General features: G+C 41.2%; 3 protein-coding genes across 7 annotated transcripts in view; 2 read left to right on the top strand and 1 right to left on the bottom strand.

Moving 5' to 3' along the window:
* Positions 1 to 11,298: 11,298 nt before the first annotated feature.
* LOC134292130 (retinol-binding protein pinta-like) lies at positions 11,299 to 12,959 on the top strand. The gene is made up of 3 exons (XM_062860894.1): positions 11,299 to 11,445; positions 11,860 to 12,556; positions 12,632 to 12,959. The coding sequence occupies exons 2-3, from the start codon at positions 11,882 to 11,884 to the stop codon at positions 12,887 to 12,889; spliced, it is 933 nt and encodes a 310-aa protein (XP_062716878.1). The 5' UTR covers positions 11,299 to 11,445; positions 11,860 to 11,881; the 3' UTR covers positions 12,890 to 12,959.
* Positions 12,960 to 22,275: 9,316 nt separating this feature from the next.
* LOC109420412 (alpha-tocopherol transfer protein-like) lies at positions 22,276 to 24,554 on the top strand. Its single transcript, XM_019694745.3, has 4 exons — positions 22,276 to 22,423; positions 22,903 to 23,410; positions 23,465 to 23,665; positions 24,175 to 24,554. Exons 2-4 carry the CDS (start codon positions 22,937 to 22,939, stop codon positions 24,430 to 24,432), a joined length of 933 nt encoding a protein of 310 aa, XP_019550290.3. The 5' UTR covers positions 22,276 to 22,423; positions 22,903 to 22,936; the 3' UTR covers positions 24,433 to 24,554.
* Positions 24,439 to 25,517, bottom strand: part of LOC109402333 (QRFP-like peptide receptor) — a 40,864-nt gene continuing 39,785 nt past the window's right edge. For all 5 annotated transcript variants that reach the window (XM_062860918.1, XM_062860917.1, XM_062860919.1 and 2 more), the window contains 2 exons: positions 24,817 to 25,481; positions 24,439 to 24,758 (listed from right to left, as the gene is read on the bottom strand). In XM_062860918.1, the coding sequence (XP_062716902.1) occupies positions 24,474 to 24,758; positions 24,817 to 25,481 (950 nt within the window). In that variant the 3' untranslated portion in view covers positions 24,439 to 24,473. The remainder of the gene's footprint in view (positions 24,759 to 24,816; positions 25,482 to 25,517) is intronic.

The raw sequence follows: 25,517 nt of genomic DNA, 5'->3' as shown, positions 1-25,517 counted from the left end.
ACGGAATCGCAAATCGACCACGTTCTGATTGATGGACGGAACTTCTCCGACATTATCGACGTCAGGACCTATCGTGGCGCTAATATCGACTCTGATCACCTGGTGATGGTTAAATTGCGCCCAAAACTCTTCGTTATTAACAACGTACATTACCGGCGGCCGCCCCGGTACGATCTAGAGCGACTGAAGCAACCGGATGTCGCCACCGCATACGCGCAGAATCTCGAGGCAGCGTTGCCGGACGAGGGTGTGCTCGATGTGGCCCCTCTAGAGGACTGCTGGAGTACAGTCAAAGCAGCCATCAACAACGCAGCCGAGAGCACTATCGGGTACGTAGAACGGAGTCGACGAAACGATTGGTTCGACGAGGAGTGCAGAGCGGTTCTGGAGGAGAAGGATGCAGCGCGGGCGGTAATGCTGCAGCATGAAACCCGACAGAATGTGGAGCGATACAGACAGAGGCGGAAGCAGCAGACCCGTCTCTTCCGGGAGAAAAAGCGCCGTCTGGAAGAAGCGGAGTGCGAGGAAATGGAACTGCTGTGCCGTTCACAGGAAACACGCAAGTTCTACCAGAAGCTGAACGCATCCCGCAAAGGCTACGTGCCGCAAGCCGAAATCTGCAGGGATAAGGAAGGGAGCCTCCTGACGGACAAACGTGAGGTGATTGATAGGTGGAAGCAGCACTTCGACGAGCACCTGAATGGCGAAGAGAATGTAGGCACGCAGGACCAAGGCAGCGGAGGAAATGACTATGTTGGTGCAGCAGAGGACGGGAACGAACCAACTCCCACGCTGAGGGAAGTTAAGGATGCCATCCACCAGCTCAAAAACAACAAAGCGGCTGGTAAGGTCGGTATCGCAGCAGAACTCATCAAGATGGGCCCGGAAAAGTTGGCCACCTGTCTGTACCAGTTAGTAGTCAAGATCTGGGAAACCGAACAGCTACCGGAGGAGTGGAAGGAAGGGATAATTTGTCCCATCCACAAGAAAGGCGACAAGTTAATGTGTGAGAACTTTCGAGCGATCACTATTTTGAATGCCGCCTATAAAGTGCTATCCCAGATCATCTTCCGTCGTCTTTCACCTAAAGTAAATGAGTTCGTGGGAAGTTACCAAGCCGGTTTCATCGACGGCCGGTCGACAACGGACCAGATCTTCACCGTACGGCAAATCCTCCAGAAATGCCGTGAATACCAGGTCCCAATGCATCACCTGTTCATCGACTTCAAAGCGGCATACGACAGTATCGACCGCACAGAGCTATGGAAAATTATGGACGAGAACAGCTTTCCCGGGAAGCTGACTAGAATGATAAGAGCAACGATGGACGGTGTGCAGAACAGCGTAAGGATTTCGGGTGAACTATCCAGTTCATTTGAATCTCGACGGGGACTACGACAAGGTGATGGACTTTCCTGCCTACTATTCAACATCGCCCTGGAAGGTGTTATGCGACGAGCCGGGCTCAACAGCCGGGGTACGATCTTCACGAAATCCAGCCAATTTGTCTGTTTTGCGGATGACATGGATATTATTGCTAGAACATTTGGAACGGTGGCAGAACAGTACACCCGCCTAAAACGTGAAGCAGCAAAGGTCGGACTGGTGGTGAATGCGGCTAAGACAAAGTACATGCTGGTAGGTGGGACTGAGCGAGACAGGACAAGCCTTGGCAGCAATGTTACGATAGACGGGGATACTTTCGAGGTGGTAGAAGAATTCGTCTACCTCGGTTCCTTGCTAACGGCTGACAATAACGTGAGCCGTGAAATACGAAGGCGCATCATCAGTGGAAGTCGTGCCTACTATGGGCTCCAGAAGAAACTGCGGTCAAAAAAGATTCACCCCCGCACCAAATGTACCATGTACAAGACGTTAATAAGACCGGTGGTTCTCTACGGACACGAGACATGGACGATGCTCGAGGTGGACCTGCAAGCACTTGGAGTTTTCGAGCGACGCGTGCTAAGGACGATCTTCGGCGGCGTGCAGGAGAACGGTGTGTGGCGGAGAAGGATGAACCACGAGCTCGCTGCACTTTACGGCGAACCCAGCATCCAGAAAGTGGTCAAAGCCGGAAGGATACGATGGGCAGGGCATGTTGCAAGAATGCCGGACAACAACCCTGCAAAGTTGGTGTTTGCTAACCATCCGGTTGGTACAAGAAGGCGTGGAGCGCAGAGAGCACGATGGGCGGACCAGGTAGAGCGTGATCTGGCGATTGTTGGACGTGACCGACGTTGGAGAGCTGCAGCTGCAAATCGAGTATTATGGCGGCAAATTGTTGATTCAGTATTATCATGAATTTGATGTTAACTAAATAAATGAATGAATGATAGTCAACTTCGTGTTAAGGCCAACTTTATTCGATCGAAGAGTTCTGCGGAGTCCAAAATAAGCACGACTTCCTGTCACAATGCGCCTCTGAATTTCTCTGCTGGTGTCGTTATCAGCGGTCACCAGTGAACCCAAGTACACGAATTCTTCAACCGCCTCGATTTCATCACCGTCGATATGAATTCGGGGTGGCGGGCGCGGTGATTCCTCCCTGGAGCCCTTTGCCATCTTGTACATTGTCTTCGACACATTAATGACTAATCCGATTCGCCTGGCTTCACTCTTTAGTCGGATGTACGGACTTCGTGAAAATCGTCCCACTCGTGTTTATCCCCGCTCTTCTTATTACACCCTCCAAAGCAATGTTGAACAGCAAGCACGAAAGACCATCACCTTGCCGTAACCCTTTGCGAGATTCGAAGGGACTCGAGAGTGTCCCTGATACTCGAACTACGCACATCACTCGATCCATCGTCGCCTTGATCAATCGTAGGGTATCGCGCCACTTGGGCGGTGGCTTCTATATTCGTCTGTTTTCCACTATAACTCAGTCAATTTTGAACCAATTGACTTGAAATGTTGTATACGGGTAGATACTATACCTATCCCATAACATTCCAAAAGTTGTGTTAATTGGTTCAAATTTGACTGAGTTATAGTGGAAAATAGACGAATATAGAAGCCACCGCCCAAGTGGCGCGATTCCCTATCAGTTTATCCGGGAATCCGTATTCGTGCATAATCTACCATAGCTGTTCTCGATCGATTGTATTATACGCCGATTTGAAATCGATGAACAAGTGATGTGTGGGCACGTCGTATTCACGGCATTTCCGCAACACCTGGCGGATGACGAACATCTGATCCGTTGTAGCGCGTTCACCCATGAATCCAACCAGATATTGCCCCACGAACTCTCTTGCAACCGGTGACGGTGGCACAATATTTGAGAGAGTATCTTGTAAGTAGCGCTCAGTATTGTGATCGTGCGGTAGTTCCCGCAATCCAACTTGTCGCCCTTTTTGTAGATGGGACACACGATACCTTCCATCCATTCTTCCGGTAATACTTTCTCCTCCCAAATCTTGGAAATGACCCAGTGTAGTGCTCTCACCAGTGCTTCTCCACCGTATTTTATAAGCTCGCTTGGTAGTTGATCTGCTCCAGCGGCTTTGTTGTCTTTCAATCGGTCAACCTCCTCCTCAATCTCTTGGAGGTCAAGGGCCGGAAATCTTCCGTCCTGTGCACATACTCCTAGATCTGTTACCACGCCACCTTCGGTACTTGCAACGTCGCCATTGAGGTGCTCATCGTAATGCTGCCACAACCTCTCGCCCACCTCACGCTCGCTCGTGAGAAGATTCCCGGGATTATCTCGGCACATGTCGGCTTGTGGCACAAAGCCTTCGTGTGTCCTTAGCGCGGTTAAACTCTTCCATCGCTTCGTGATCTCGTTCTTCCTGCTGGCGCTTCTTCGTCCGGAAGACTGAGTTCTGCCTGTTCCGCGCCTGTCTATAACGTGTCTCATTCGCTCTAGTACGGCATTGCAGCATTCTCGCCCATGCTGCACTCTTCTCGTTCATCAACTGTTCACATTCACCGTAGTACCAGTCATTTCTGTGATTCGGAGTCGCGAAGCCTAGTGCTGTAGCCGAGGTACATATTACCTATGGCGGATCAGGTATCCCTCCAGTCATCTTCAAGTGTAGCTGCGCCAAGCTGCTCTTCCGTTGGTAGGTTGGTAGGGTTAAGTCACTTCTACGTTACGCAGCTGCTCGATGTTGAGCCGCGGCGTTCGACTTCGACGCATGGTGATAACTGTCAAAAGTTTTGAGCTCATGCATACAGCGACTATAGTAGCGATCCAAATCTATATCCGCACTGCGGTATGTGCGGACATTGGTTATATCCGAGAAGAATTTACCGACGATTAGAACGTGGTCGATTTGGTTTTTTGTTTGATTGTCGGGTGATCTCCAGGTGGCATATTAGATATCTTTGCGGGGGAAGAAGATGCTTCGGACTACCATACTACGGGAGGCTGCAAAGTTTACGCATCGCTGGCCGTTATCATTCAATACGGCGTGCAGGCTGTTTCGCCCGATTACCGGTCTGTACATTTCCTCCCTTCCTGCCTGCGCGTTCATGTCGCCGACAACGATATTCACGTCATGAGGCGAGCAACCATCGTATGTTTGCTCTAAATGCGCGTAGAATGCTTCTTTCTCGTCATCAGGTCTCCCTTCGTGTGGGCAGTCGACGTTAATGATGCTGTAGTTGAAGAAACGGCCCTTTACTCTCAACATGCACATCCTTGTGTTGATCGGCTGCCACCCGATCACACGTTGTCGCATCTTGTCCAACACTATAAATCGTGTTCCCAGTTCATTGGTGGTGCCACAGCTTTGGTAGAAGGTAGCCGATCGATGCTCGCTTTCCACACATTCTGTTCAGTCCGATAAAGTTTCTGCAACGCCACGATGTCGAAGTTGCGGGGATGTAGTTCGTCGTAGATTATCCTGTCACATCCTGCGAAACCTAGTGACTTTCAGTTCCATGTTCTATGTTTCCAATCGTAGTCCTTATTTCGTCGCGTGCGTCTTTGCCGATTGTATCAAGTCGTATTTTCTCCTATGTTATGCGCAATGGGGATTCTTACGGGTGGCTTATTGGGCCTACGCCCACACTCCTGTGTCGCCGGAGGGCCATCGTGCCAGTTCTGTTTAACGTCCCAACCAACACTAAGACGAACACCTTGGATCTAGCTGGGCATGGTGCAGCGTTTCTTACTCAGCCGCTGGATGCCAGAACAGACGCTTTTTGAGCCGCACCTTCTTGGTGAACAGACGCTCGGATCGTACCTCCTCAATCTAGCTGAAGTCAGAAGGACAACAGTGCCCAGGCTGCACTACCAGCTAAGCACACAACTCTTAGCTGGCGGACTTTGTCATCGCTTGACCCGTGGAAGCATGAGGTAGGAACTTGTGATGACCAGAGCTATGTTGGACGCTCTCCTTATCGACTCACCGTTTTGCAGCTGCTGTTATTTATTCATGATTTTTTTTAAGAAATTTGATCCTCTTACTCGGAATCCTTTTGAATAATCTCAAGGAGCACTTCATGGGATTTCTCCAGGATTGCTACTGGGAGTTCTCTAAAAATTTCTAGTGGAAATTCTATAGGATTTTTTTGTGGGTTAACCATGCAATACCTGCAGGTATTTCTCAAGGAATTCCGGGAAAATTATCAAGAGCAATTATTGGATATATTCCTGCTAAAATGTTTGAAAAATCTCAGCAAGAATTTCAAAAACGAATTCTAGATATTTGGATGGATATTGTATTCCAAGAGAAATTCCAACATAAATCTATGAATGAATCGTAGCATGAATTTATGGTAGAAATTCAAGAGCACTCTCTTTAGGAATCCTAGGAGGAAATTCTGAAGGAATCTTAGAAGAAATTTATGGAGGAACTCCAGCAGGCATCCCAAGAGAAAATCCAAGACAAATTCCTGGATAAATCTTTTGGGAATTCCTCTTAGATTTTCTCCAGGAATGCCTGATGGGTTTCTGCAGAAATTGCGCAATCCTCTCAATCCTTTCTAAATACATCCAGTAATTCTAGCTGAGATTTCTTTAGGATCTCCGGCCAAGATTCCTCCAAGCATTCTTGCTGGGATTCCAGTAGGAATTGTTGGAGGAGTTACAAGCCGAAACCTGCAGGAATAAGGACGGGAATCTCCTGACGGACAAACGTGAGGTGCTCGAAAGATGGAAGCAGCACTTCGACGAGCACCTGAATAGTGAAGTGAATGTAGGCACGGGGAATCAAGGCAGCGGAGGAAATGACTATGTTGGTGCAACAGAGGATGGGATCGAACCAACTGCCACGCTGAGGGGAGTTAAGGATGCCATATATCAGCTCAAAAACAACAAAGTGCCTAGTGAGAACGATATCGCCGCAGAATTCATCAAGATGGGTGATACTTTCGAGGTGGTAGAAGAATTCGGCCATCTTGGTTCGTTGCTAACGGCTGACAATAACGTGAGCCGTGAAACCCATCAGGCATGCTTGGGGAAATTCCAAGTGAAAATTGTGAAGGAATCTTTTAAAAAATACCCGTAAAATTCACAAGAGAAGCTTCTGCAGGAATTCCTGAAGGAATCCCGGGAAAATGCCAAGAGAAACTCTTGGAGGAATTGATTGAAAAATCTTTGGAATTGTTCCACAAATGCCTAATAAGGTTTATCTAGAAATTCTTACTGAGATTTCTGAAGTGATTTCTGCAAGGATTCCTATACACATCCTTCCTGTAGTTTCTCCAAGGATTCCAATAGAAATTTGTAACGTAGTTACAAAAGGTCAACAAAAATATAATTTTTATCCAAACCTAATCGCCAAGTAAGATATTTTTCAATTTCAAAACATGGGACCAGCGAGGGTTATCGATTACCTTTTAGTAACTCGAGAGCCCCTGGTGGTGGGATTTAGAACCACCAATTTAAACCTATCCTGCAGCAAACTTACTGGGAGGATCTCATCACTAAAACTAATGACGATTAGCCTCATCAGTTCATACGAGAACTGAAATGTTGTTTTTGCCAAAAAATACAATAGATGACTATTGAAAAGAGGGCGTCGCCTAGGTCTAGCATTGTTAAGTCATCCGATGATCTAGCATTCTCAAATCGATCAGTGAGCAAGTTAAATGTGACCAAACAGTTAATAAAAAAAGTGTAATCTACTCCGTAGTGATTGAAGATCGAACGAAAGTTTGTGTAAGCATATAGTGTAAACCTGAAAACAGAAATCAATTGAACATACATTATTATTACAGTTTTTGAGAGCATAACGTGGAATTTTAAAAATCTGAAGTAGGTCCTGTTGCGAAAAGTTTTCAGTAAGACGTTGTGAGTAACCTAGAACAATATGTGAAGGAGTAGAAAATTATTGAATTCGTTCTTATTTTTCAACAATTCTCGCAGATAGAAAAACCTTTGAAATAAGCGTAAAAACTGAAAAAACTGTAGTATCGAATACTCCCACGAGGCACAGGTAATGAGTGATTATGAGGTTATTGTGACTACACACTTCGAAAAAATCTCGTAATTTTATGTCATTCTACGCCGACATATGACAGCGAGCAAAATGACACAAATTTGTGTACGATTTTATTTTTACATGATGCTTTCTAGTGCCAAATCGCGTAAAATTACAGCCTGCCAAATATTTGCATACATAACCTCAATTACATCATCCATTCAAAACTTTTCCTGCATCCCCTCACAGTTTCTCGTTCGGAAATAAAATGAAGATTGGTTCAAAGTTTTACCTATTTCATTTATTTATAATGCGCTCTATCACTATATAAATTTTGTATCAATCACAATGCATCCACGCAGTACACTCTGTAGAAGCAATGAAACCATGCTAGCTGGGATCTGTGTTGCGATACGCGTTGCACTTCCACTTCGTAGATTGTTCCGGTCAATATTCCTTGAACCGGCCCTCGGTTCACGACAGCTGGGATGACGTATTAAAGTCCCAAAGCTTTATTCACAGCTGTATTTAGTACTTGATGCACAGGAATCACATTTTTGTCACAAAATGAATAATTTTCCACCGTATTCTGAATCGCAACACGTAAAGCTGCAGTTGTAAACAACTTTGACATTTCGTCATAGCGCAGAACACGTTTCTGTCTTCGTTCATGTAAAATTACGCCGTTTGGAACTGATTAATGAATCAAGTGTTTCAATTTCAATTTTTGCTTATAAAAACCTGGTCAATGTGCCTGAAACCCAGATTTTTCCAATTAATTCACGCTTACGTTATTTGTGCCGTAAAAATAAGTAGCATTTTATTTTATGTCACCACTTATTACGTCTGATTATTCGATTGCGTCTACTTTAAAATTGAGAATTTCTTAGTGTGTATGTTATTGTGTTAATGCGAACGTTTGTTATATTTTCTCCTTGAAGGACACTGCTATCCTTCAAGCGAAGGTGCTAGTGTAGGGTGTAGGGGATAGCGACCAGCCACGCTGTCTCTAGGGACGAGTCAGAAGCTCGGCGACTTGTAGGCTCGCCTCGTCGTCCGCGCCAGTATTCGACCCTCGCGCACCTTGGGCCGAAGGAATCCACGCCTTCCGAAGGAATTCGGACGCTACTAACCGAATATAGCTCCATCGGTCTCGAAGGGAGATTCACATCACGTGAGCGCATTGGCACCGCCCATCACCACCCCGCTTGTCGAACCCCATCGATCGGTGTTAGCAACACGAGAACGGCTCGTAACCACGAGTGATAAGCACGGATGGTGGTGTGATAGCCCGTCATCGTAGTTCGACTGACAGCATCCCCGGTCGAGCGATCGGACTGCTCGAATTACTTCGCTAGCCGAGAGCCGAACCCTCTCCGACCCGGCATCACGAGTGATCAGAGAGACGGTACCGCGCACGGTGTCACGTGTACGGATCGACCGGTAGTCCACCGGAGTGACGGCGACATCGCAAGGATACAGCCAGGACCCTCACGGCTGCAAGCAGGTCAGATCGTTTTGGTTTTTCTTTTTGTATATGATAATCGTTCGCATTGAACACCCAGAGACCCATTTTTGGTCGAAGAAGCGTGCACGCATTAGGGAATAAGAGAAAACTAGAGTGTAAGATTTTATTACCCCCTACCTCATTATAAGATGTTTTCACCCTGAATAGATCTAGAACCGTTTTATGGCACATACTAGTAAATTAATCGAAAGAGGAGAGAAAACTTGATCATTGGTTCAGTTGGTTTTCGTCAGAGATTTGCCCCATCGTTCGTTGGTTCTGGGTATGCGATTTGAACAGTTAACTGTTGCACGGTAGGTTCGGAATTGATCTTAACTTGTGACAAGGACTCGCCTTGAGGAGTCTGGCCGGGATACTCAAGCTGATCCACATGCAAGCCGATTGGAAGTGCTTGCTTGGCGCTTAAGTGGATGCAGTTGATACCAATCTGACCTCGTAACACTAAACCTTTACAAATTCCTCTTGTGATTTCTTCAGAAATTTCCCTTAGGACATTCTTTTAGAATACCAGCAGAAATGCTTGCAAGGATTCCTTCAGATATCCCAAAAAAGATTTCTTCATGATTTTTTTCTGGGACTTCTCAAATAATTTTAGCACAGATTTCTTCAGTAATTGCTCTTAGTAGGCCTCCAAGTATTTCTGGAAGTTTCTCAGCAGAAATTGCCTGAGGTATCTCAGCAAGACTTTGCTAGTGAATTTCCCCAGATATTCCTGAATGAATTCCATTATCAATCCCAGCAAGGCTCCTGAAGGATGCTCAAGAAGATTTTTTATCAGGAGTTACTGGGTATGTTTTGAAGGAATCCTTGCAGAAATCCAGGAGGAAATTTTGAAGAAATATCTGAAGGATTCCTAACTAACAGGATTTGTTTTGTAAAAAATCTCCGCTGTAACTATACGATTCAAAGATGCCATTTGACAGAAAATTCAATAATCTTTCGAATAAGGGTAAAAAAACTGCGATAAGTTTGGCCATTTTAAAGCTATAGCCAGTTAAGGTAATAAGAGTCAAAAACATGGGGAGTTCAATAACTACGTAACGGTTGAGATTTGACCATATGCGTAGAACTTTTTTTTCGCCATTTCTGGTGCTCTATCACCCTTTACAAAGATTGCACTCAGGAACCTAACACCCTATATAAGATGCAATAATTTCTGCGGGTATCCTAGGTTCCATGCAGGAATTTTTCCAGAATTCTTGAATTTCTCTGATTCCTTCGAGGATTTATTCTAGGACTTCACTATAAAATCTTTTGGGGTTTCTCGATTGAGATGCAAATGGAACTTAGAGTACTATTACAGTAAAAAGAAAACCAGCCTCAGTGTATTTCATCACAAAGACCAAATTTCCAAAAATCTGCAGAAAAAACTGTGATGAATAAAAAAACTCCACGAAAACTGAGACAAGCGAACCAAATAATGTAAACTTTCCAATCATAGTTTTTTCTACAACTCTGTAAATGATACCAATACTCTATCTGCATTTATTTAAAAAGTAAATTACTTCCACACTTCTAGGTGAATTAATCACTGAATCAACTGAAATGAATTAATCATCAATAAACTGAAAGCGCAAACCCAAAACAAAACCAGTACAAGAGGACTTTGTATCGCTATAGTAAAAAACCTAGATTAATCTACCTAGTGGTGATACATAGTCATATCACAAAATTTCCACTTTTCGGAAAACGGTCAACTGGCTGTAAGTTTTGTAGGGCTATATTTTTGCAAAGTAAAAAATAAAACATTTAACACAAAGAGCACACAAACATATAACTCATTTATGTAACATTTATGATGTTCACCCGTAGTAAAGTCTTCCATATACGTTGAGCACCGTAGAGATTAAAATAAAATGTTGAAAAATGCAGTCATACAATTTAGGCTGATACAAATTTAATTTTGACTTTTTGTCTCCCCCCCCCCCTCTTCAAAAACTTTTGGCTGGATTTTGCATTTTGAGGGGGCAGATAAAAAAATATTTATCAAAATATCGGGTCTTGCCAAAATATCTTTAACAAATCCGATGAGTTTTTATTATTTTTCAAATTAAATGCTTTATTATTTTTATCCCCCCCCCCCCTCGACCAGCCAAAGAGTGGTGGGACAAAAAGTGAAATAAATATTTGTAACGGCCTTATAGCAGAAAACAAAGTGCATCAGATATTTTAATTTAGTTAGGCAATAAAAATGTTATTGTGATAAAATAAGGGATTTGAGAATTATTCCAGACATTGCTTGCAATCGGCAAAACGATATAGCGCAGCAGAACACCGTAACTCATAGTCGCAACGCAAGACAACACAACGTGTTAATTTAGAATGAAATGGTTTGCGAATGCCATCTGTATTTCAATCACAAAATTGTTTAAAATCCATAGGTTTTTATTTCATCGTGTTATCTAATCTTATTTTTTCGCATTTAACGCTATCGAGAATTGAGAAAGATAATGGACATCCAGATCAACTTAGTACGAATTCAATCGTTGAATTGTGCTGAGCTAACACACAGCAGTGGAGGTCAACCTTTTAGCGCATGTGAGTATACAGATTGATGATGATCAGTTTATCCTATTTTATTTGTAAGTCTCAGCAAACTAGCTTGTAGTTATCTTAACATTGTTACTTTTTATTACATTATCAAATGTTAATGGTTCAAATGTTCCACTAAAACATACATTTAATTTCATGGCACATATTTTTTCAATGTCATTTAGATTACAGAATGATACTCAGAATTTAATCACCACCATATATTTTCATATTGGGAAATCCAACGATTTTCATAATAATATTTTCAAACGAAATTGTGTAAGATCATTCAACAAGAGCTTTAAGCCCACAAAAAAGAATTATCATCGAACAAAGGTGCCCTCTTATCGCCGTCAATAAACATCAGCCTTCCAACCTGATTGCAAAAATTACCCTTATTCGATATTCCTCTTATTCCAGATTACCTTATTCCCCTATCGTCATGCTCGATATTCGTCCACTGTCTCCTGAGCTTGCTCAAAAGGCTAGAGAAGAGCTGAACGAAGTACCGGAACGACTAGAGGAGGATGTAGCGGCGCTTCGTGCATGGTTGACCAAATGTCCACACATCAAGTCCCGCACCGATGATCAATTTCTGGTCATGTTCTTGCGTGGTGCCAAACACAGTCTTGAGCGGGCCAAGCAAAAGCTGGACTTGTATTACACCATTCGTACCGCTTTGCCAGAGTTGATCAGGAATCGCGATCCTCTCAATGAGAAGTTGGCTGCTTTAATGAGAATGGGATCTGCTATTCCTTTGCCGTATACGGATACTCCGTCGAGTCCACGAATTTTCCTTATTCGACCGGGTGCCTACGATCCCGCCAAATATTCTATTCAAGATGTGTTCAAATTCAACTCAATGATGGGCGATATTATGATGAAAGAAGACGATAACTTGGGAATTGCTGGGCAAATGGGTATTTTGGATCTATCCAATACTACGATGGCCCATTTCTTGCAATTTAATCCTACTTTTGTGAAAAAGGCCACAATGTGGTCTCAAGAAGGATCGCCGTTACGTCTTAAAGGATTCCACTATATCAATACACCTTCGGGCTTCGAAACTGTTTACAATTTGTTCAAATCTTTCATGACTGAGAAAAATCGTTCAAGGGTAAGTTGTTCCCAACTGGTATACAACAAATACGATAAATTATGATTATAATTTGTTTATTTTTTTTAATAACAGCTCATGGTACATGGCAGCAACATGGAATCGTTGTACCAGCATATCCCTAAGCGTCTGCTGCCAACGGAGTACGGCGGAGAAGCTGGACCGCTTCAGGATATTATCGACAAATGGGTTGAAAAGATAGAGAGCTACAGGGACTTCTTCCTTGAAGACGAACAATACGGAACCGACGAGAAGAAACGCCCCGGCCGACCCAAGAATGCAGAGTCGCTGTTCGGAATTGAAGGATCATTCCGTAAATTGGAAGTCGATTAAATGATGAGAGTAACAGGTGAAGGCTATGAAATGGTTAGAAAAAAATATGTTTATTCTTCGTCCGAAATGCCATAAATTCCATAAGTACTAATCCGAGGCTCCATAATGCAATCTATTCGAAAAAAGTGATGATGGCACTCATCGATTCCATTGTTTGTGTTGTCATATGAGATTGCTTCACTTGTGAGGAATTCCACGGAGTCATGTCAGTCGATCCTGAGCGACCATTTCAAAAATATCTGAAACTTTGCACAATTTTTGAATTTAATCTAAATCGCCATTTTTCGATATTGAACCTTCATATTCACTCACGACTAACTTTTCAAAAGGGTGTATGCGAAAATAGTTCAAAAATATTCTAAAAGCTGTACAGCAAAAACGGATTGTTCGATTGTTATGAATTTTTCAGCAAAGTTAGATAACTAAATGATGATTCCTTAGAAAATATACACTGTAAAAAATTTCTTTTTTTACTTTAAAAAATATGATCTTTGTCACAAAAACTCAAATATCTCAAAACCCTATCTTTTTACCAACGTAAATTTTTTAGGGGAAATGGCCCATTATATCAGCTATCTACCATAAAATTTTGGTGATGGTAAACTTATAAACAAAAAAGTTATGACATTTCAACCATTTCACAATTTTTACATTTAGTAACAAAAAAATTTTTTTTTTCTGTGTAGATTATTTCGAGAACTATATTTTGATGCTGATTTTATTGTACAGGCTACCGCCTGAATTGAACAAGTTGTTTTCATGATATTTTTTTTTGATTATTCATATTTACTATAGTATCTATTTGAAACTTAGACGCGATCCAGTGTTGTGATCAAAAATATTGAGAGTGTCATACTTTTTATTGTACGTGACTGGTGAAAAAATCCCTTGATAGTGTTGAAAAGCTGTTGATTATAAGAAAAATGGAATTAAACTTATTTTTAAGACAAAAGCTGTATAATAAAAGTTTTATATACGCGTATACGTCTAGTTTATCTGCAAAAAAAAATCCTCTTAGAGAACAGACTTTATGATCGGAAGAATGCGAGTAACTTCAACAACAACAAATGCATGAGTGGTACATACCACAGACAAACAGACGAAACGCCTAGAACAATTTTCGTGAAAACCCATCGCCCAGTTCACACTACCACCACCTGGTGGAAATGTTTCACGAAACACTGCGTTGTGCAATATCGTCATCAGAAGACGCTAGTGAAACGTCAAACGCAAAGAAAAACGATGGGCGCTCTTCTGGTTATGAAAGCCACAACCAAGATTCAAAATGATCGTTAACCGTTATGTGTGCGACAAACTTTTTGCTTTTTTTCTACACCGTGCTTTTTAAATGGGTGCTGGGTACCCGGGTACCCTGTCTGCCACATAAGGGTTAAAGGCGTGGTCAATGAAAATTTCGTCAGTGTTACGTTTGTTTGTCTGTGTACATACCATGACAATGCTCACGAAAAAGCAAAAAAATACTACCGCTGTGGATATTAAAAATTTTATAGTTATTTTCTTCTTCAGCAAAGCAAACAACACCAAACTAGTCAGTTAAAACTAATAAGTGATTTTTTTGTTTATAATAATCTAACGAACAACATGAATAGTCGCTTTCTCAAAGGTCTTCAACTCAACGCTCTCTTGTAGACCGTTTGATGAAAAAAAAATGTTCAAAAGAGTTACGAAATCTCACCGTAAGCGCCATAGATAAACTGAAAGAGACTGGTTATGTCCAAATGTCCATATTGAATTCTAGACTTTGACAAACGAGCTATCTGTATATCATCGGTAAAGCAGGGCGCAGGAAGTTCGAAAACGATAACAACTGAGAAATTTCCAGAAGTGCTAAGTTCAGAGAGTCATGCCACCGTACCATCAGCGACATCTGTTTAAACAATTTAAGCACGCCCCTTTTCAAAAATGCTTTGAAATATTCTTCAACATCTATACCCATTTCAATATTATCAACGTTGCAAAACACGCCTTCAACATTCATCTTGAAGAAGAGGGAAATGTAACAGCAAATTAATGAATAAACGACTAACGCGCGGAGGACGTGATAAAATCGGAACATTACTGTACATATAATATACAGGGGATAGACAAAATGATCGGGACAGGCAAAATTTTCCCTTCTCAAAAAATATTCATATAGCTGTAACTTTTCGAAAAGTGCATCAAATATTCTCAAATTTTTACTGTAAGTGGATCAACTAGTTGTGTATCAGTGGACAAAATTTGATAAAGATCGGACTATTCTGCACGAAGTTATAAAGATTCTAGAAAAAGGTATTTTTATCCGATAGCCAACTTTGAGCTGTTATATCTCCGGATTCAATGAACCGAATGCAATGAAATTTTGACCATTTACGACTTATATAATGAGCTCTGTAAAACGTTTGACTCAACTTGAAATTATTTACGAGAGAAAAAGTTATAGCGATTTCATTTATTTTATGATTTTTTAGTAAATTGATCTATTTTTAATATGCATCCCATAAATTTTTCAATGAATTGCCAGCTATGTTGTTGCTTTCTTTCAAAACATATTTATATTAAAGACAATTAGAGGGAATATAAATGAACTATAAATAGCATCTTGAATTTTGAAACGATGTTGAAATTTAAGAAAATTTGGTGTTTTATTAGAAAAATAATCTCATCGTTATAATTTTCTTCTGTGTTGAGAATTATAAGTTAAGTCAAAAGTTTTTCAAAGCTCATTATATAAGTCATAAATGGTCAAAATTTCATTGCATTCAGTTTATTGAATCCGAAGATATTACAGCTCAAAGTTGGCTATCGGATAAATATACCTTTTTCTAGAATCTTTATAACTTCGTGCAGAATAGCCCGATCTTTTCCGAATTTTGTCCACTGATACACAACTAGTTGATCCAATTACAGTAAAAATTTGAGAATATTTGATGCACTTTTCGAAAAGTTACAGCTATTTGAATATTTTTTGAGAAGAGAAAATTTTGACTGTCCCGATCATTTTGTCTATCCCCTGTACATAATCTATATATATAAAAATGAGTTTGAAGTCCCTTTGAGGCAACAAAACTCACGAACGGCTGAACCGATCAGCATGACTCTTGCACGGTTCGATTCGTATTCATGGTGGCTGTGTTTATATGTATAAAAAGTTACGAAAATCAACTCCAAAAGTTAGAAAATTGGAAAAGTACTGATTTTCCAAGGCTGGGAAGGAAATCCACACGATCGAAATGAAACCAATCTAGAGTGCGGTGATAATTTGAGCTAAACAATTGTCAAACCACCACGACCGGGCAAGACAAAGCTTGCCGGGCCAGCTAGTACATAATAAAAACAGCTTGTTTTACTCACGCAAGGCCATTAACAATAAAATCAGCATCAAACAGCGATTTCCGGCCGAAATAATTTACACTAAAAAAATATTTATTACTAAATGTGAAAATTGTGAAATGTTTGAATTGTCATAACTTTTTTGTTTATTAGTTTATCATCACCAAATTTTCATGGTAGATTGCTAATACAATGGACCATTTTCCCTAAAAAAAATACCCTAGTAAAAAGATAGGGTTTTGAGATATTTCAGTTTTTGTGACAAAAATGATATTTTTTAATGTTAAAAAAGATTTTTTTACAGTGTATATTTTCTGAGGAATCACCATTTAGTTAACTCACTATGCTGAACAATAAAATCATCATAAAACTGCGATTTCTCACTGAAATAATTAACCCAGAAAAAAACATTTACCAAATGTGAAAATTGTGAAATATTTGAAATGTTATAACTTTTTTGTTTATTAGTTTACCATCACCAAATTTTTATGGTAGATTGCTAATACAATGGACCGTTTTCCCTAAAAAAATTACGTTGGTAAAAAGATAGGGTTTTGAGTTATTTGAGTTTTTGTGGCAAAAATTATATTTTTTCATGTTAAAAAAGATTTTTTTTCACAGTGTATATTTTCTTAGGAATCACCATTTAGTTATCTAACTTTGTTGAAAAATTCATAGGAATCGAAAGAACCATTTTGGCTGTGCAGATTTTTGAATATTTTTGAACCATTTTCACATACACCCTTTTGAAAAGTTAGTCGTGATTCAAAATAAAAATTTTATATCGAAAAATGGCGATTTAGATGGAACTGAAAAACTGTGCAAAGTTTCAGTTCAATAGAAAATCATGAATTAAAAAATTTCCTTAATTTTGATGCTGTTGCTTGGAATCGCTCTTGTAACTAATACTAAAATAAATAAGAAAACAAACAACACTTTAATCCATAATTTTGGGCAGGATGAAATTGGGAGCATCTTGCAGAATAAATGGCACAGTATCTTAATTATGGAAATTCCTTGACTCCCTTGAACTAGGTATTTGTTGAAATTTTCGACAGTTTATTCGAAGAAGGTGAGATTCAATACTCTCACCATAAATTAAATACATCCGAATCTTTTATGCACGGGTTGTTGTTTTGCTATAACGCAGTCAATTTTGAACCGATTCTTATAAAATGTTGTACACTGATAGTACTAACCGAGCCTGTGTACAAAATTTCATGAGAATCGATTGAAAACTGACTGAGTTATAGAAAAAACCTGACCCGTGCAAAAAATAAAGAATCTGCTGTAATCGTCTTTTAACCCTCTAATACCCAAATTTTAGATTTTGATCTAAATATCATTTTTCGTCATCTAAAATCGATTTAAACATGTTTTGGAAGATGATTCTTTTTAATTCTCGATTTCGTGAATTTCAGTTTTTGATTTTTCTAATTTTTATTTTTGAACATCCTCACAGTTTTATATTTTTCCTGGAAGCCTATTTGAGGTACGGATTATTTGAGATGAAAACATTTTGAGATTTTATGATTATTCTTGAAATATTTTTATTTTAATTTTTTTTTCATAGAAAATTTTATTTGTCGTATTTTAAGAAAAATAATTTAAGAGTGTATTCGATTCTCTTAAACTATAAAACTGTGATAGAATGATTTGGATAAAATTTAAAATATGTTAATTTTGGCAATTTAATACAAAATAAACAATGACTTCTAGAAGGTGACTTAAACATCATTTTTTCAATGATTTTTTAAAAATGTAAATACGCTTTAAAATACACCAAAAAACATTTTGAGATATACAAAACAGTCCTAAATATCAGCCAAAAATATAAAAAAAAGATTTTCCACGAAACAAAAATTACAAAAATGCTCAAACTATACCCCGTCTAAAGGCGTGGTTGGGTATTAGAGGGTTAAATGACGGTCTATTTACCACTAACAAAGCAGAGATGTGATTGAATTCATTCTACTGAATTCACGAATTGTCAAGCAAAGGAACTCCTCCAAATTATAACTGTCGACTTCCTTTATTTGGCCGCCATGAGCCTCTGCTGTAATGTTCTGCCAGATTGCTTGCTAATTTCATCACCCTCCTACGTACAGTGTGGACGACTTATCTCCACTTTAGCTCCTGCTAGGTGTTGTCCAATGATGCTCACCAGCTTATTAACTGGAGTACAGCAAAACCCAGATTCTACTTTGAGATGACATTCGGTTTTCGGTGCGTTGGCTAGTCTCATTGTTTTCCCATACATTTCTGTAAAGATCATCGAGCTTACTCTGCAACGTCATCTGCCAGTTCGAAGATTTTTAGGTGCTCCATGGTAATGGGCTACACTACCCGCCAATAATATGAAATTGTTGCAATACTCAGTATTGAAGAATTCAAAAGTTTTGCTTCATCGAAAATAAGGAGGGAAATTGGAGTAAGGCTTGAACCATTAAGTTGTGAGTAAAAGGTGCATTTCAAAGAGCATTAGGGAGTTCATAAGTGATTTGTGCTTCAAATAGTCATATTTCATGGTGATGCAAAGTGTTAGAGACAGGAGTGTTAGAGTAGGTCCCCCGTAAAAATCCCCTTTGCTAATAACATAGGAGAAAATACGACTCGATACAATCGGCAAAGACCCATGCGACGGAATAAGGACTACGATTGGAAACTTGGAACATGGAATTGCAAGTCACTAGGTTTCGCAGGATGTGACAGGATAATCTACGACGAACTACATCCCCGCAACTTCGACATCGTGGCGTTGCAGGAACTTTGTTGGACTGGACAGAAAGTGTGGCACTGGGAACAGGATTTATAGTGTTGAACAAGATGCGACAACGTGTGATCTGATGGCAGCCGATCAACGCAAGGATGTTCATGTTGAGAGTTAAGGGCTGTTTCCTCAACTACAGCATCATCAACGTCCACTGCCCACACGAAGGGAGACCTGATGACGAGAAAAAAACGTGCTACGCGCAATTAGAGCAAACATACGATGATTGCTCGCCGCGTGACGTGAAAATCGTTGTCGGCGACATGAACGCCCAGGTAGGAACGGAGGAAATGTACAGACAAGTAATCGGGCGAAACAGCCTGCACGTCGTATCGAATGATAACGGCCAGCGATGCGTAATCTTTGCAGCCTACCGTGGTATGGTAGTCAGAAGCACATTCTTCCCCCGCAAAGATATCCACAAAGCCACCTGGAGATCACTCGATCATCAAACAGAAAACCAAATCTACCACGTTCTAGTCGACGGTAAATTCTTCTCGGATATAACCAATGTCCGCACATACCGCAGTGCGAATATAGATTCGGATCACTACTTAGTCGCTGTATGCATGCGGTAAAAACTTTTGACAGTTATCACCATGCGTCGAAGTCGAACGCCGCAGCTCAACATCGAGGAGCTGCATAACGTAGAAGTGGCTCAAGACTACGCGCAGCAGTTAGCAATGGCCTTACCAACGGAAGAGCAGCTTGGCGCAGCTACACTTGAAGATGACTGGAGGGACATACGATCTGCCATAGGTAGTACCTCGGCTTCAGCACTAGGCTTCGCGACTCCGAATCACAGAAACGACTGGTACGACAGCGAATGTGAACAGTTGAAAAACGAGAAGAATGAGCGAGAATGCTGCAACACCGTACGAGAGTGAATGAGGCACGTTACAGACAGACGTGGAAAAGGCAGAATTCAGTCTTCCGGATGAACAAGCGCCAGCAGGAAGAACGAGACCTCGAAGCGATGGAAGAGCTGCACCGCGCTAAGGACACACGAGAAGCTGAACCGCTCGCGCAGAAGTTTTGTGCCACAAGCCGACATGTGGCGAGACAATCACGGGAACCTTCTCACGAGCGAGCGTGAAGTGCTCGAGAGGTGGCGGTAGCATTACGATGAGCACCTCAATGGCGACGTTGCAAGCAACGAAAGTAGTGGCGTAGTAACAGATCTAGTAGTATGTGCGCGGGACGAAAGATTTCTAGCCCCTAAACTCCAAGAGATTTTTTTTTTATCTGTATTAACGAGATTTTTAGCCCTAGGCTAGTTCATCTCGGGACCCACGCTTTACTTCCCTTCCGAAGGAAGAACTCACATTTTGCGAGTTTGTCGGGAGTGGGATTCGATCCCAGGTCCTCGGCGTGATAGTCAAGTGTTCTAACCATCACACCAGGTCCGCTCCCCACTCCAAGAGATTGAGGAGTAGGTTAATTGGTTGGAAAACAACAAAGCCGCTGAAGCAGGTCAACTACCTCGCTTGTGAGCTTCTAATATACGTCGGAGAAGCGCTGGTGAGCAGAGATGGCATTCCGCACTGAAAATGTGCACATAGCAGCTCATTTTCATATTACAACCTCGAACACTTGCACACACACTGAGGAGCATACCATCTCTGCTGGTGAGAGTACTACACTGGGCCATTACCAAGATTTGGGAGGATGAAGTATTACCGGAGGAATGGATGGAAGGTATCGTGTGTCCCATCTACAAAAAGGGCGACAAGTTGAATTGCGGGAACTATCGCGCGATCACACTACTGGACGCTGCCAACAAGATACTCTCAAGTTTTATGCCGCCATCTATCACCGATTGCAAGAGAGTACGTGGGGCAATATCAGGCTGGATTCATGGGTGAACGCGCTACAATGGACCACATGTTCTCCATCCGCCAGGTGTTAGAAATGCCGCGAATACAATGTGCCCATGCCCACATACCACTTGTTCATCTATTTTGAATCGGCGTATCATACAATCGATTGAGACAAGCTATGGCAAATTATGCATGAATACGGATTCGCGGAAAAACTGATACGAGGGATCAAGGGTTACGGCAAGGTGATAGTTTCTCGAGCTTTAGACTTTAGAGGGTGTAATAAGGAGAACGGGGGTAAATACGATTGGAAAGATTTTCACGAAGTCCTTTCGGCTGCTTGGTTTCGCTGATGATATTGATATTATAGCTTGCACCCAAGTAACACACTTGTCACAGAAGAGTCACGGCGGCGCAGGTTTTTGTTGCGCAGAAGTCACTGTGACTTACTTTTAGCAAGTTAGTATTTATTTGTTAGAAGTAAGTCATAGTAACTTCTGCGTAACAAAAACCTGCGCCGCCGTGACTCTTCGGTGACAAGTGTGTTACTTGGGCAAATTTGAGACGATGGTGAAAACGTACATCCGACTAAAGAATGAAACCAGGCAAATCGGATTAGTCATCAAGCTGAAGACAAAGTTCATTATGGCATAGGGCTCCAGGGAAGAATCATCGCGCCCGCTACCCCGAATTTCTATAGACGGTGATGAAATCGAGGCGGATGAAGAATTCGTGTACTTATGCTCACTGGTGACCGCCCACAGTGACACCAGCAGAGAAAGTTAGAGACGCGTTGTGGCAGGAAATCGAGCTTCAGGTATCAGAAGGCCGGCTCCAGAGGCACGTTATCCTCCATTTGGGACATTTGTGCCATCAAATATAAGCAGGGCACGAAACATGGACTCTACGTGCAAAGGACCAACGCTCCCTTGAATGCAGGTGGAAGACGGGAATTGGAGAAGGCGAATGAACCACGAGCTGCATCAGCTGCTGAGAGAACCTATCATCGTCCACACCGTGAAAATTCGGATAGCAACCTTTTATTCGGGTTCTCGAGAGTCATCCGACCAGTACAAGAAGACGTAGTGTGCAGTGAGCTAGATGGATCGATCAAGTGGAGGACGATCTGCGGACCCTTCGCAGAGTGCGGAACTGGAGATACACAGCCATGGACCGAGTAGAAATGAAACGACTCCTATGTACAGCAGAGGTCACTCAGGCCTTAGTCTGACCGGTAAGATAAGGTATGTGTATCATAATAAATATCTATGCTGCACAGACCGAAAAGCAACGATACTTTAATTTTCTCTGTAATGGCAAAGTTCAAGTGAGTACATAGATGGGTGTCTGCAAAACGGATTTGAGAATGAACAAGAACTTTTCTTTTATAAGCCATAACAAATTCACAACTGAAATACGCGAGAAACAGTCTCCTGAGGGGTATATATGTTTTGGAACCGTCCTTATCAAAAGAGCGTCACGATATTTTACGTCATATCTATAGCGCGCGATATCATGTCTCGTTCACGAGACATACCACCAGAACTTATTCAATCCACTGTCGTCTGTGGGAGCGTTTGCAAACATCATTCCGTGCAGTATTGAGCTGAGGTAAGTGGAGATGACTTTCAGTTTCATTCAGCCATCCTTTCATTGGAAGTATACTCATGTTTTTGAATAGTTACATTTTATATAATTGTCATAAGAAACACAAATGCAACGGAATAAGTAGCTCGCAAAAAATGGAAAGCATAAAAATACATGTGCATTTCATTAATTTATGCTAACTTCTTTCCATTATACATGAGTTTTGTTTCAAGATTTCTAGTCATCTCTATTGTATGTATAAATAGGTTTATAAAAGGTTTTTCCCCAACAATGAAAATTAAAATAGTACAAATGTGGCTTACCATAGAAATGCTGACTCATCTTCCACGAACTTGAGCACTTACCTATCTGGTCTTGGTGATAAGCGTTCAGAGGGGTTTATCAACATTTTGATTACGACCCACCTGTAGTGCTGGCAATAGAAGCGAAACAACAAAAATCATCGAATACATAATTCCCACCGCCATTACTCGTATTTACAGATTGTTCAAGCAGGCTCGGAAGATCAGCATCATCATGGTCAATATCCGACCCCTATCAAGTTCACTCACCACAAAGGCCAGAGATGAATTAAATGAGAAACCCGAACGCATAAATGAGGATTTGAACGTTCTTCGTCAATGGATTGCAAAAAGTCCTCATCTTCGATCGCGAATCGACGATCAATTTTTGATAGCATTCCTTCGAGGATGCAAATACAGTTTAGAACGAGCAAAGGAGAAGCTGGATATGTTCTATACAGTTCGGACAATGTCACCGGAGCTGATCAGAACACGAGATCCGGAAAACCCCAGGACCCGGGCAATCATACGCCTTGGTGTTGGAGTTCCTCTACCATACACAGAAACCCCGGATTCGCCTAGAATTATTTTGGTTCGACCAGCTGCCTACGATCCGGCACAGTTCAGCATAGAAGAAGTGATCAGAGTGAGCACCATGGCCAACGACATAATGATGATCGAAGACGACAACTTTGTGATTGGTGGACAGGTCAGTTAGAGTTGGAATAGTCGACAACATTTGTGTTCAGGGATATCGTTACAGATTGGAATTTTGGACCTCGCAAACGTTAGCATGGCCCATTTTCTTCAATTCTCGCCTACATTTGTCAAGAAAATGACCATGATGAGTCAGGAAGCCTCTCCATTCCGACAGAAAGGATTCCACTACGTCAATACTCCTAATGGGTTCGAGATGGTGTTCAATATGTTTAGGAGTTTCATGAGCGAAAAAAATAAGTCAAGAGTAAGTAGAAAACTGATATACATATAGGGTGTCTATGGCATTTCCGGCTATTCTGTTTTCTTCGTCATGAGGAGTTATTGCCGATTAAATTACCTGCACTTAAGGACAAACGACTTTGAATTCCAGTTTAACAATATACCTGAACTTCAAATGCATAAATCTCAAGATGTCATCAACCCACTATATTGAAAATTTTCATTTGCTCTTGCAAACCTGTAATAAGCTTTAAATTAGAAGAACCGGTTCGCTAGTTTAAATTTTCCCGAAATTTGTGGGCTTAAATCGTGAGTAAGTTCAAAAGTCGGCCGGTTATTGGCGGTTATTCTGAAATTCAGAACGAATTTGTTCTTAAATGAATAATTCAACTTGGCAGGGATAGCATAGGTGCCCACTTTGCGTTCAACAGGTTTTAAAAACCACCCCATGACGAAAAGTAGAATGCTGTCGAAAATAGCAAAAGATCCACTAGATAACATGGGATACTAAGCAACTTTATCAAACCCTAACAGCTTTATGTTCACGGACATGACCTAGAATCATTGTATCGACACGTGCCCAAGAGACTTCTTCCCGCTGAGTATGGAGGCGATGCAGGATCACTTAAGGACATTATTGCAAACTGGGAAAAGAAAATTGTTTCCTATCGAGATTACTTCTTGGAAGAAGACCAGTATGGAACCGATGAAAAGAAGCGACCAGGACGACCAAAGAATGCTGAAAGTTTGTTTGGTGTGGAAGGATCATTTCGGCAATTGCAAGTAGATTAATCCAGCTTGAGACAATTATTTTTATGATAAAAATTTGATATTCAAATAAATCCGACTGATTGTAGCTTGTTTTGCTTATCCTGAAACTGATCGGCTATAATCAAGTTGCAGCTGTACAAAGATTTTCGTTCACTCTTTGTTTGAATCTCTTCTGTAGTGGCCTTCAGCTGGGATGTTTTTGTTTCTCGTGATTCAGCGGTTTGAACCTCTTGCTTGGGCTGAATAACCCAATCCGAAAAGTTCACAAACTTGTCACTTCCACATGGGCCACGAGGCTGGAGATGACCGATTATCATCACAGCAGGTTCCTTTTTCCTGGGATCGATCTTTAACAAAAGGATAATTATTAAAATTAATTTGTGAGAAATTTTTCCAACTTTCTACCTTTTTAACCGGTCCAGACTTCCAGAAACATCTCCAAATTTTTGTCTTATTGTAAGCTTTTCGAAAATTATCGTTCGTCATTCCATAGATGATTGGATTGATGGCTGCATTCAAAAACATCAGGTAATGAGAAACATACCAAAGTATTTGAAAATCTTTCCCAATTTGATCACTGTTTGCGTTTACAAATCGGTTGTACCGAATGAACACTAATGTGGTAAATGGTATCCGCAGCAAGATGAATACAACAAGTACCACAAACAGGCATTTGGCTACTTTTCTTTTATACGAAACTGAAATGGGATGTTCCCGATTCAACACCTTTCTTTGGTATCGGTCAAGTTTGAGGAATATCAAACTGTAGCAGCAGATCATCACCAACAGCGGGAACCACACCAAAGCTCCAATCAGCACATGCCAGTATTGCGGAAGAAAACTCGTATTCTCTGCGCAAAATGTTTCCAAATAATTTTTCCACTGGCGTTCTTTGTAATTTCGGTAGATCGTCAAAGGAAGAGCAAGGACAAGTCCCACGATCCAGGCACAAGCAATAATAATCGTTACGCCTCGCATTGTCAGTCTGGATTTCTTTGGGAACACGATCGCTGTCAACCGGTCGTAGCTTATCCCACACAGACATAGAACGGATGTTATCAACAGGAGACCTATGAAAATAATGAAGAAACGTAAAAATCAAATCA

The sequence above is a fragment of the Aedes albopictus genome, chromosome 3 (genome assembly GCF_035046485.1).
Source record: "Aedes albopictus strain Foshan chromosome 3, AalbF5, whole genome shotgun sequence".
NCBI classification, from domain to species: Eukaryota; Metazoa; Arthropoda; class Insecta; order Diptera; family Culicidae; genus Aedes; species Aedes albopictus.
This window is presented reverse-complemented; position numbering and strand designations above follow the sequence as displayed.

What these genes read in the sequence shown, in the direction of transcription:
- LOC134292130 (XM_062860894.1), top strand. Translation starts at nt 11,882, where the DNA reads ATGCTCGATATTCGTCCACTGTCTCCTGAGCTTGCTCAAAAGGCTAGA. An exon ending in CTGAGAAAAATCGTTCAAGG is followed by an intron (nt 12,557 to 12,631) that starts GTAAGTTGTTCC and finishes TTTTAATAACAG; the next exon opens with CTCATGGTACATGGCAGCAA.
- LOC109420412 (XM_019694745.3), top strand. Translation starts at nt 22,937, where the DNA reads ATGGTCAATATCCGACCCCTATCAAGTTCACTCACCACAAAGGCCAGA. An exon ending in ACTTTGTGATTGGTGGACAG is followed by an intron (nt 23,411 to 23,464) that starts GTCAGTTAGAGT and finishes ATATCGTTACAG; the next exon opens with ATTGGAATTTTGGACCTCGC. An exon ending in GCGAAAAAAATAAGTCAAGA is followed by an intron (nt 23,666 to 24,174) that starts GTAAGTAGAAAA and finishes AAACCCTAACAG; the next exon opens with CTTTATGTTCACGGACATGA.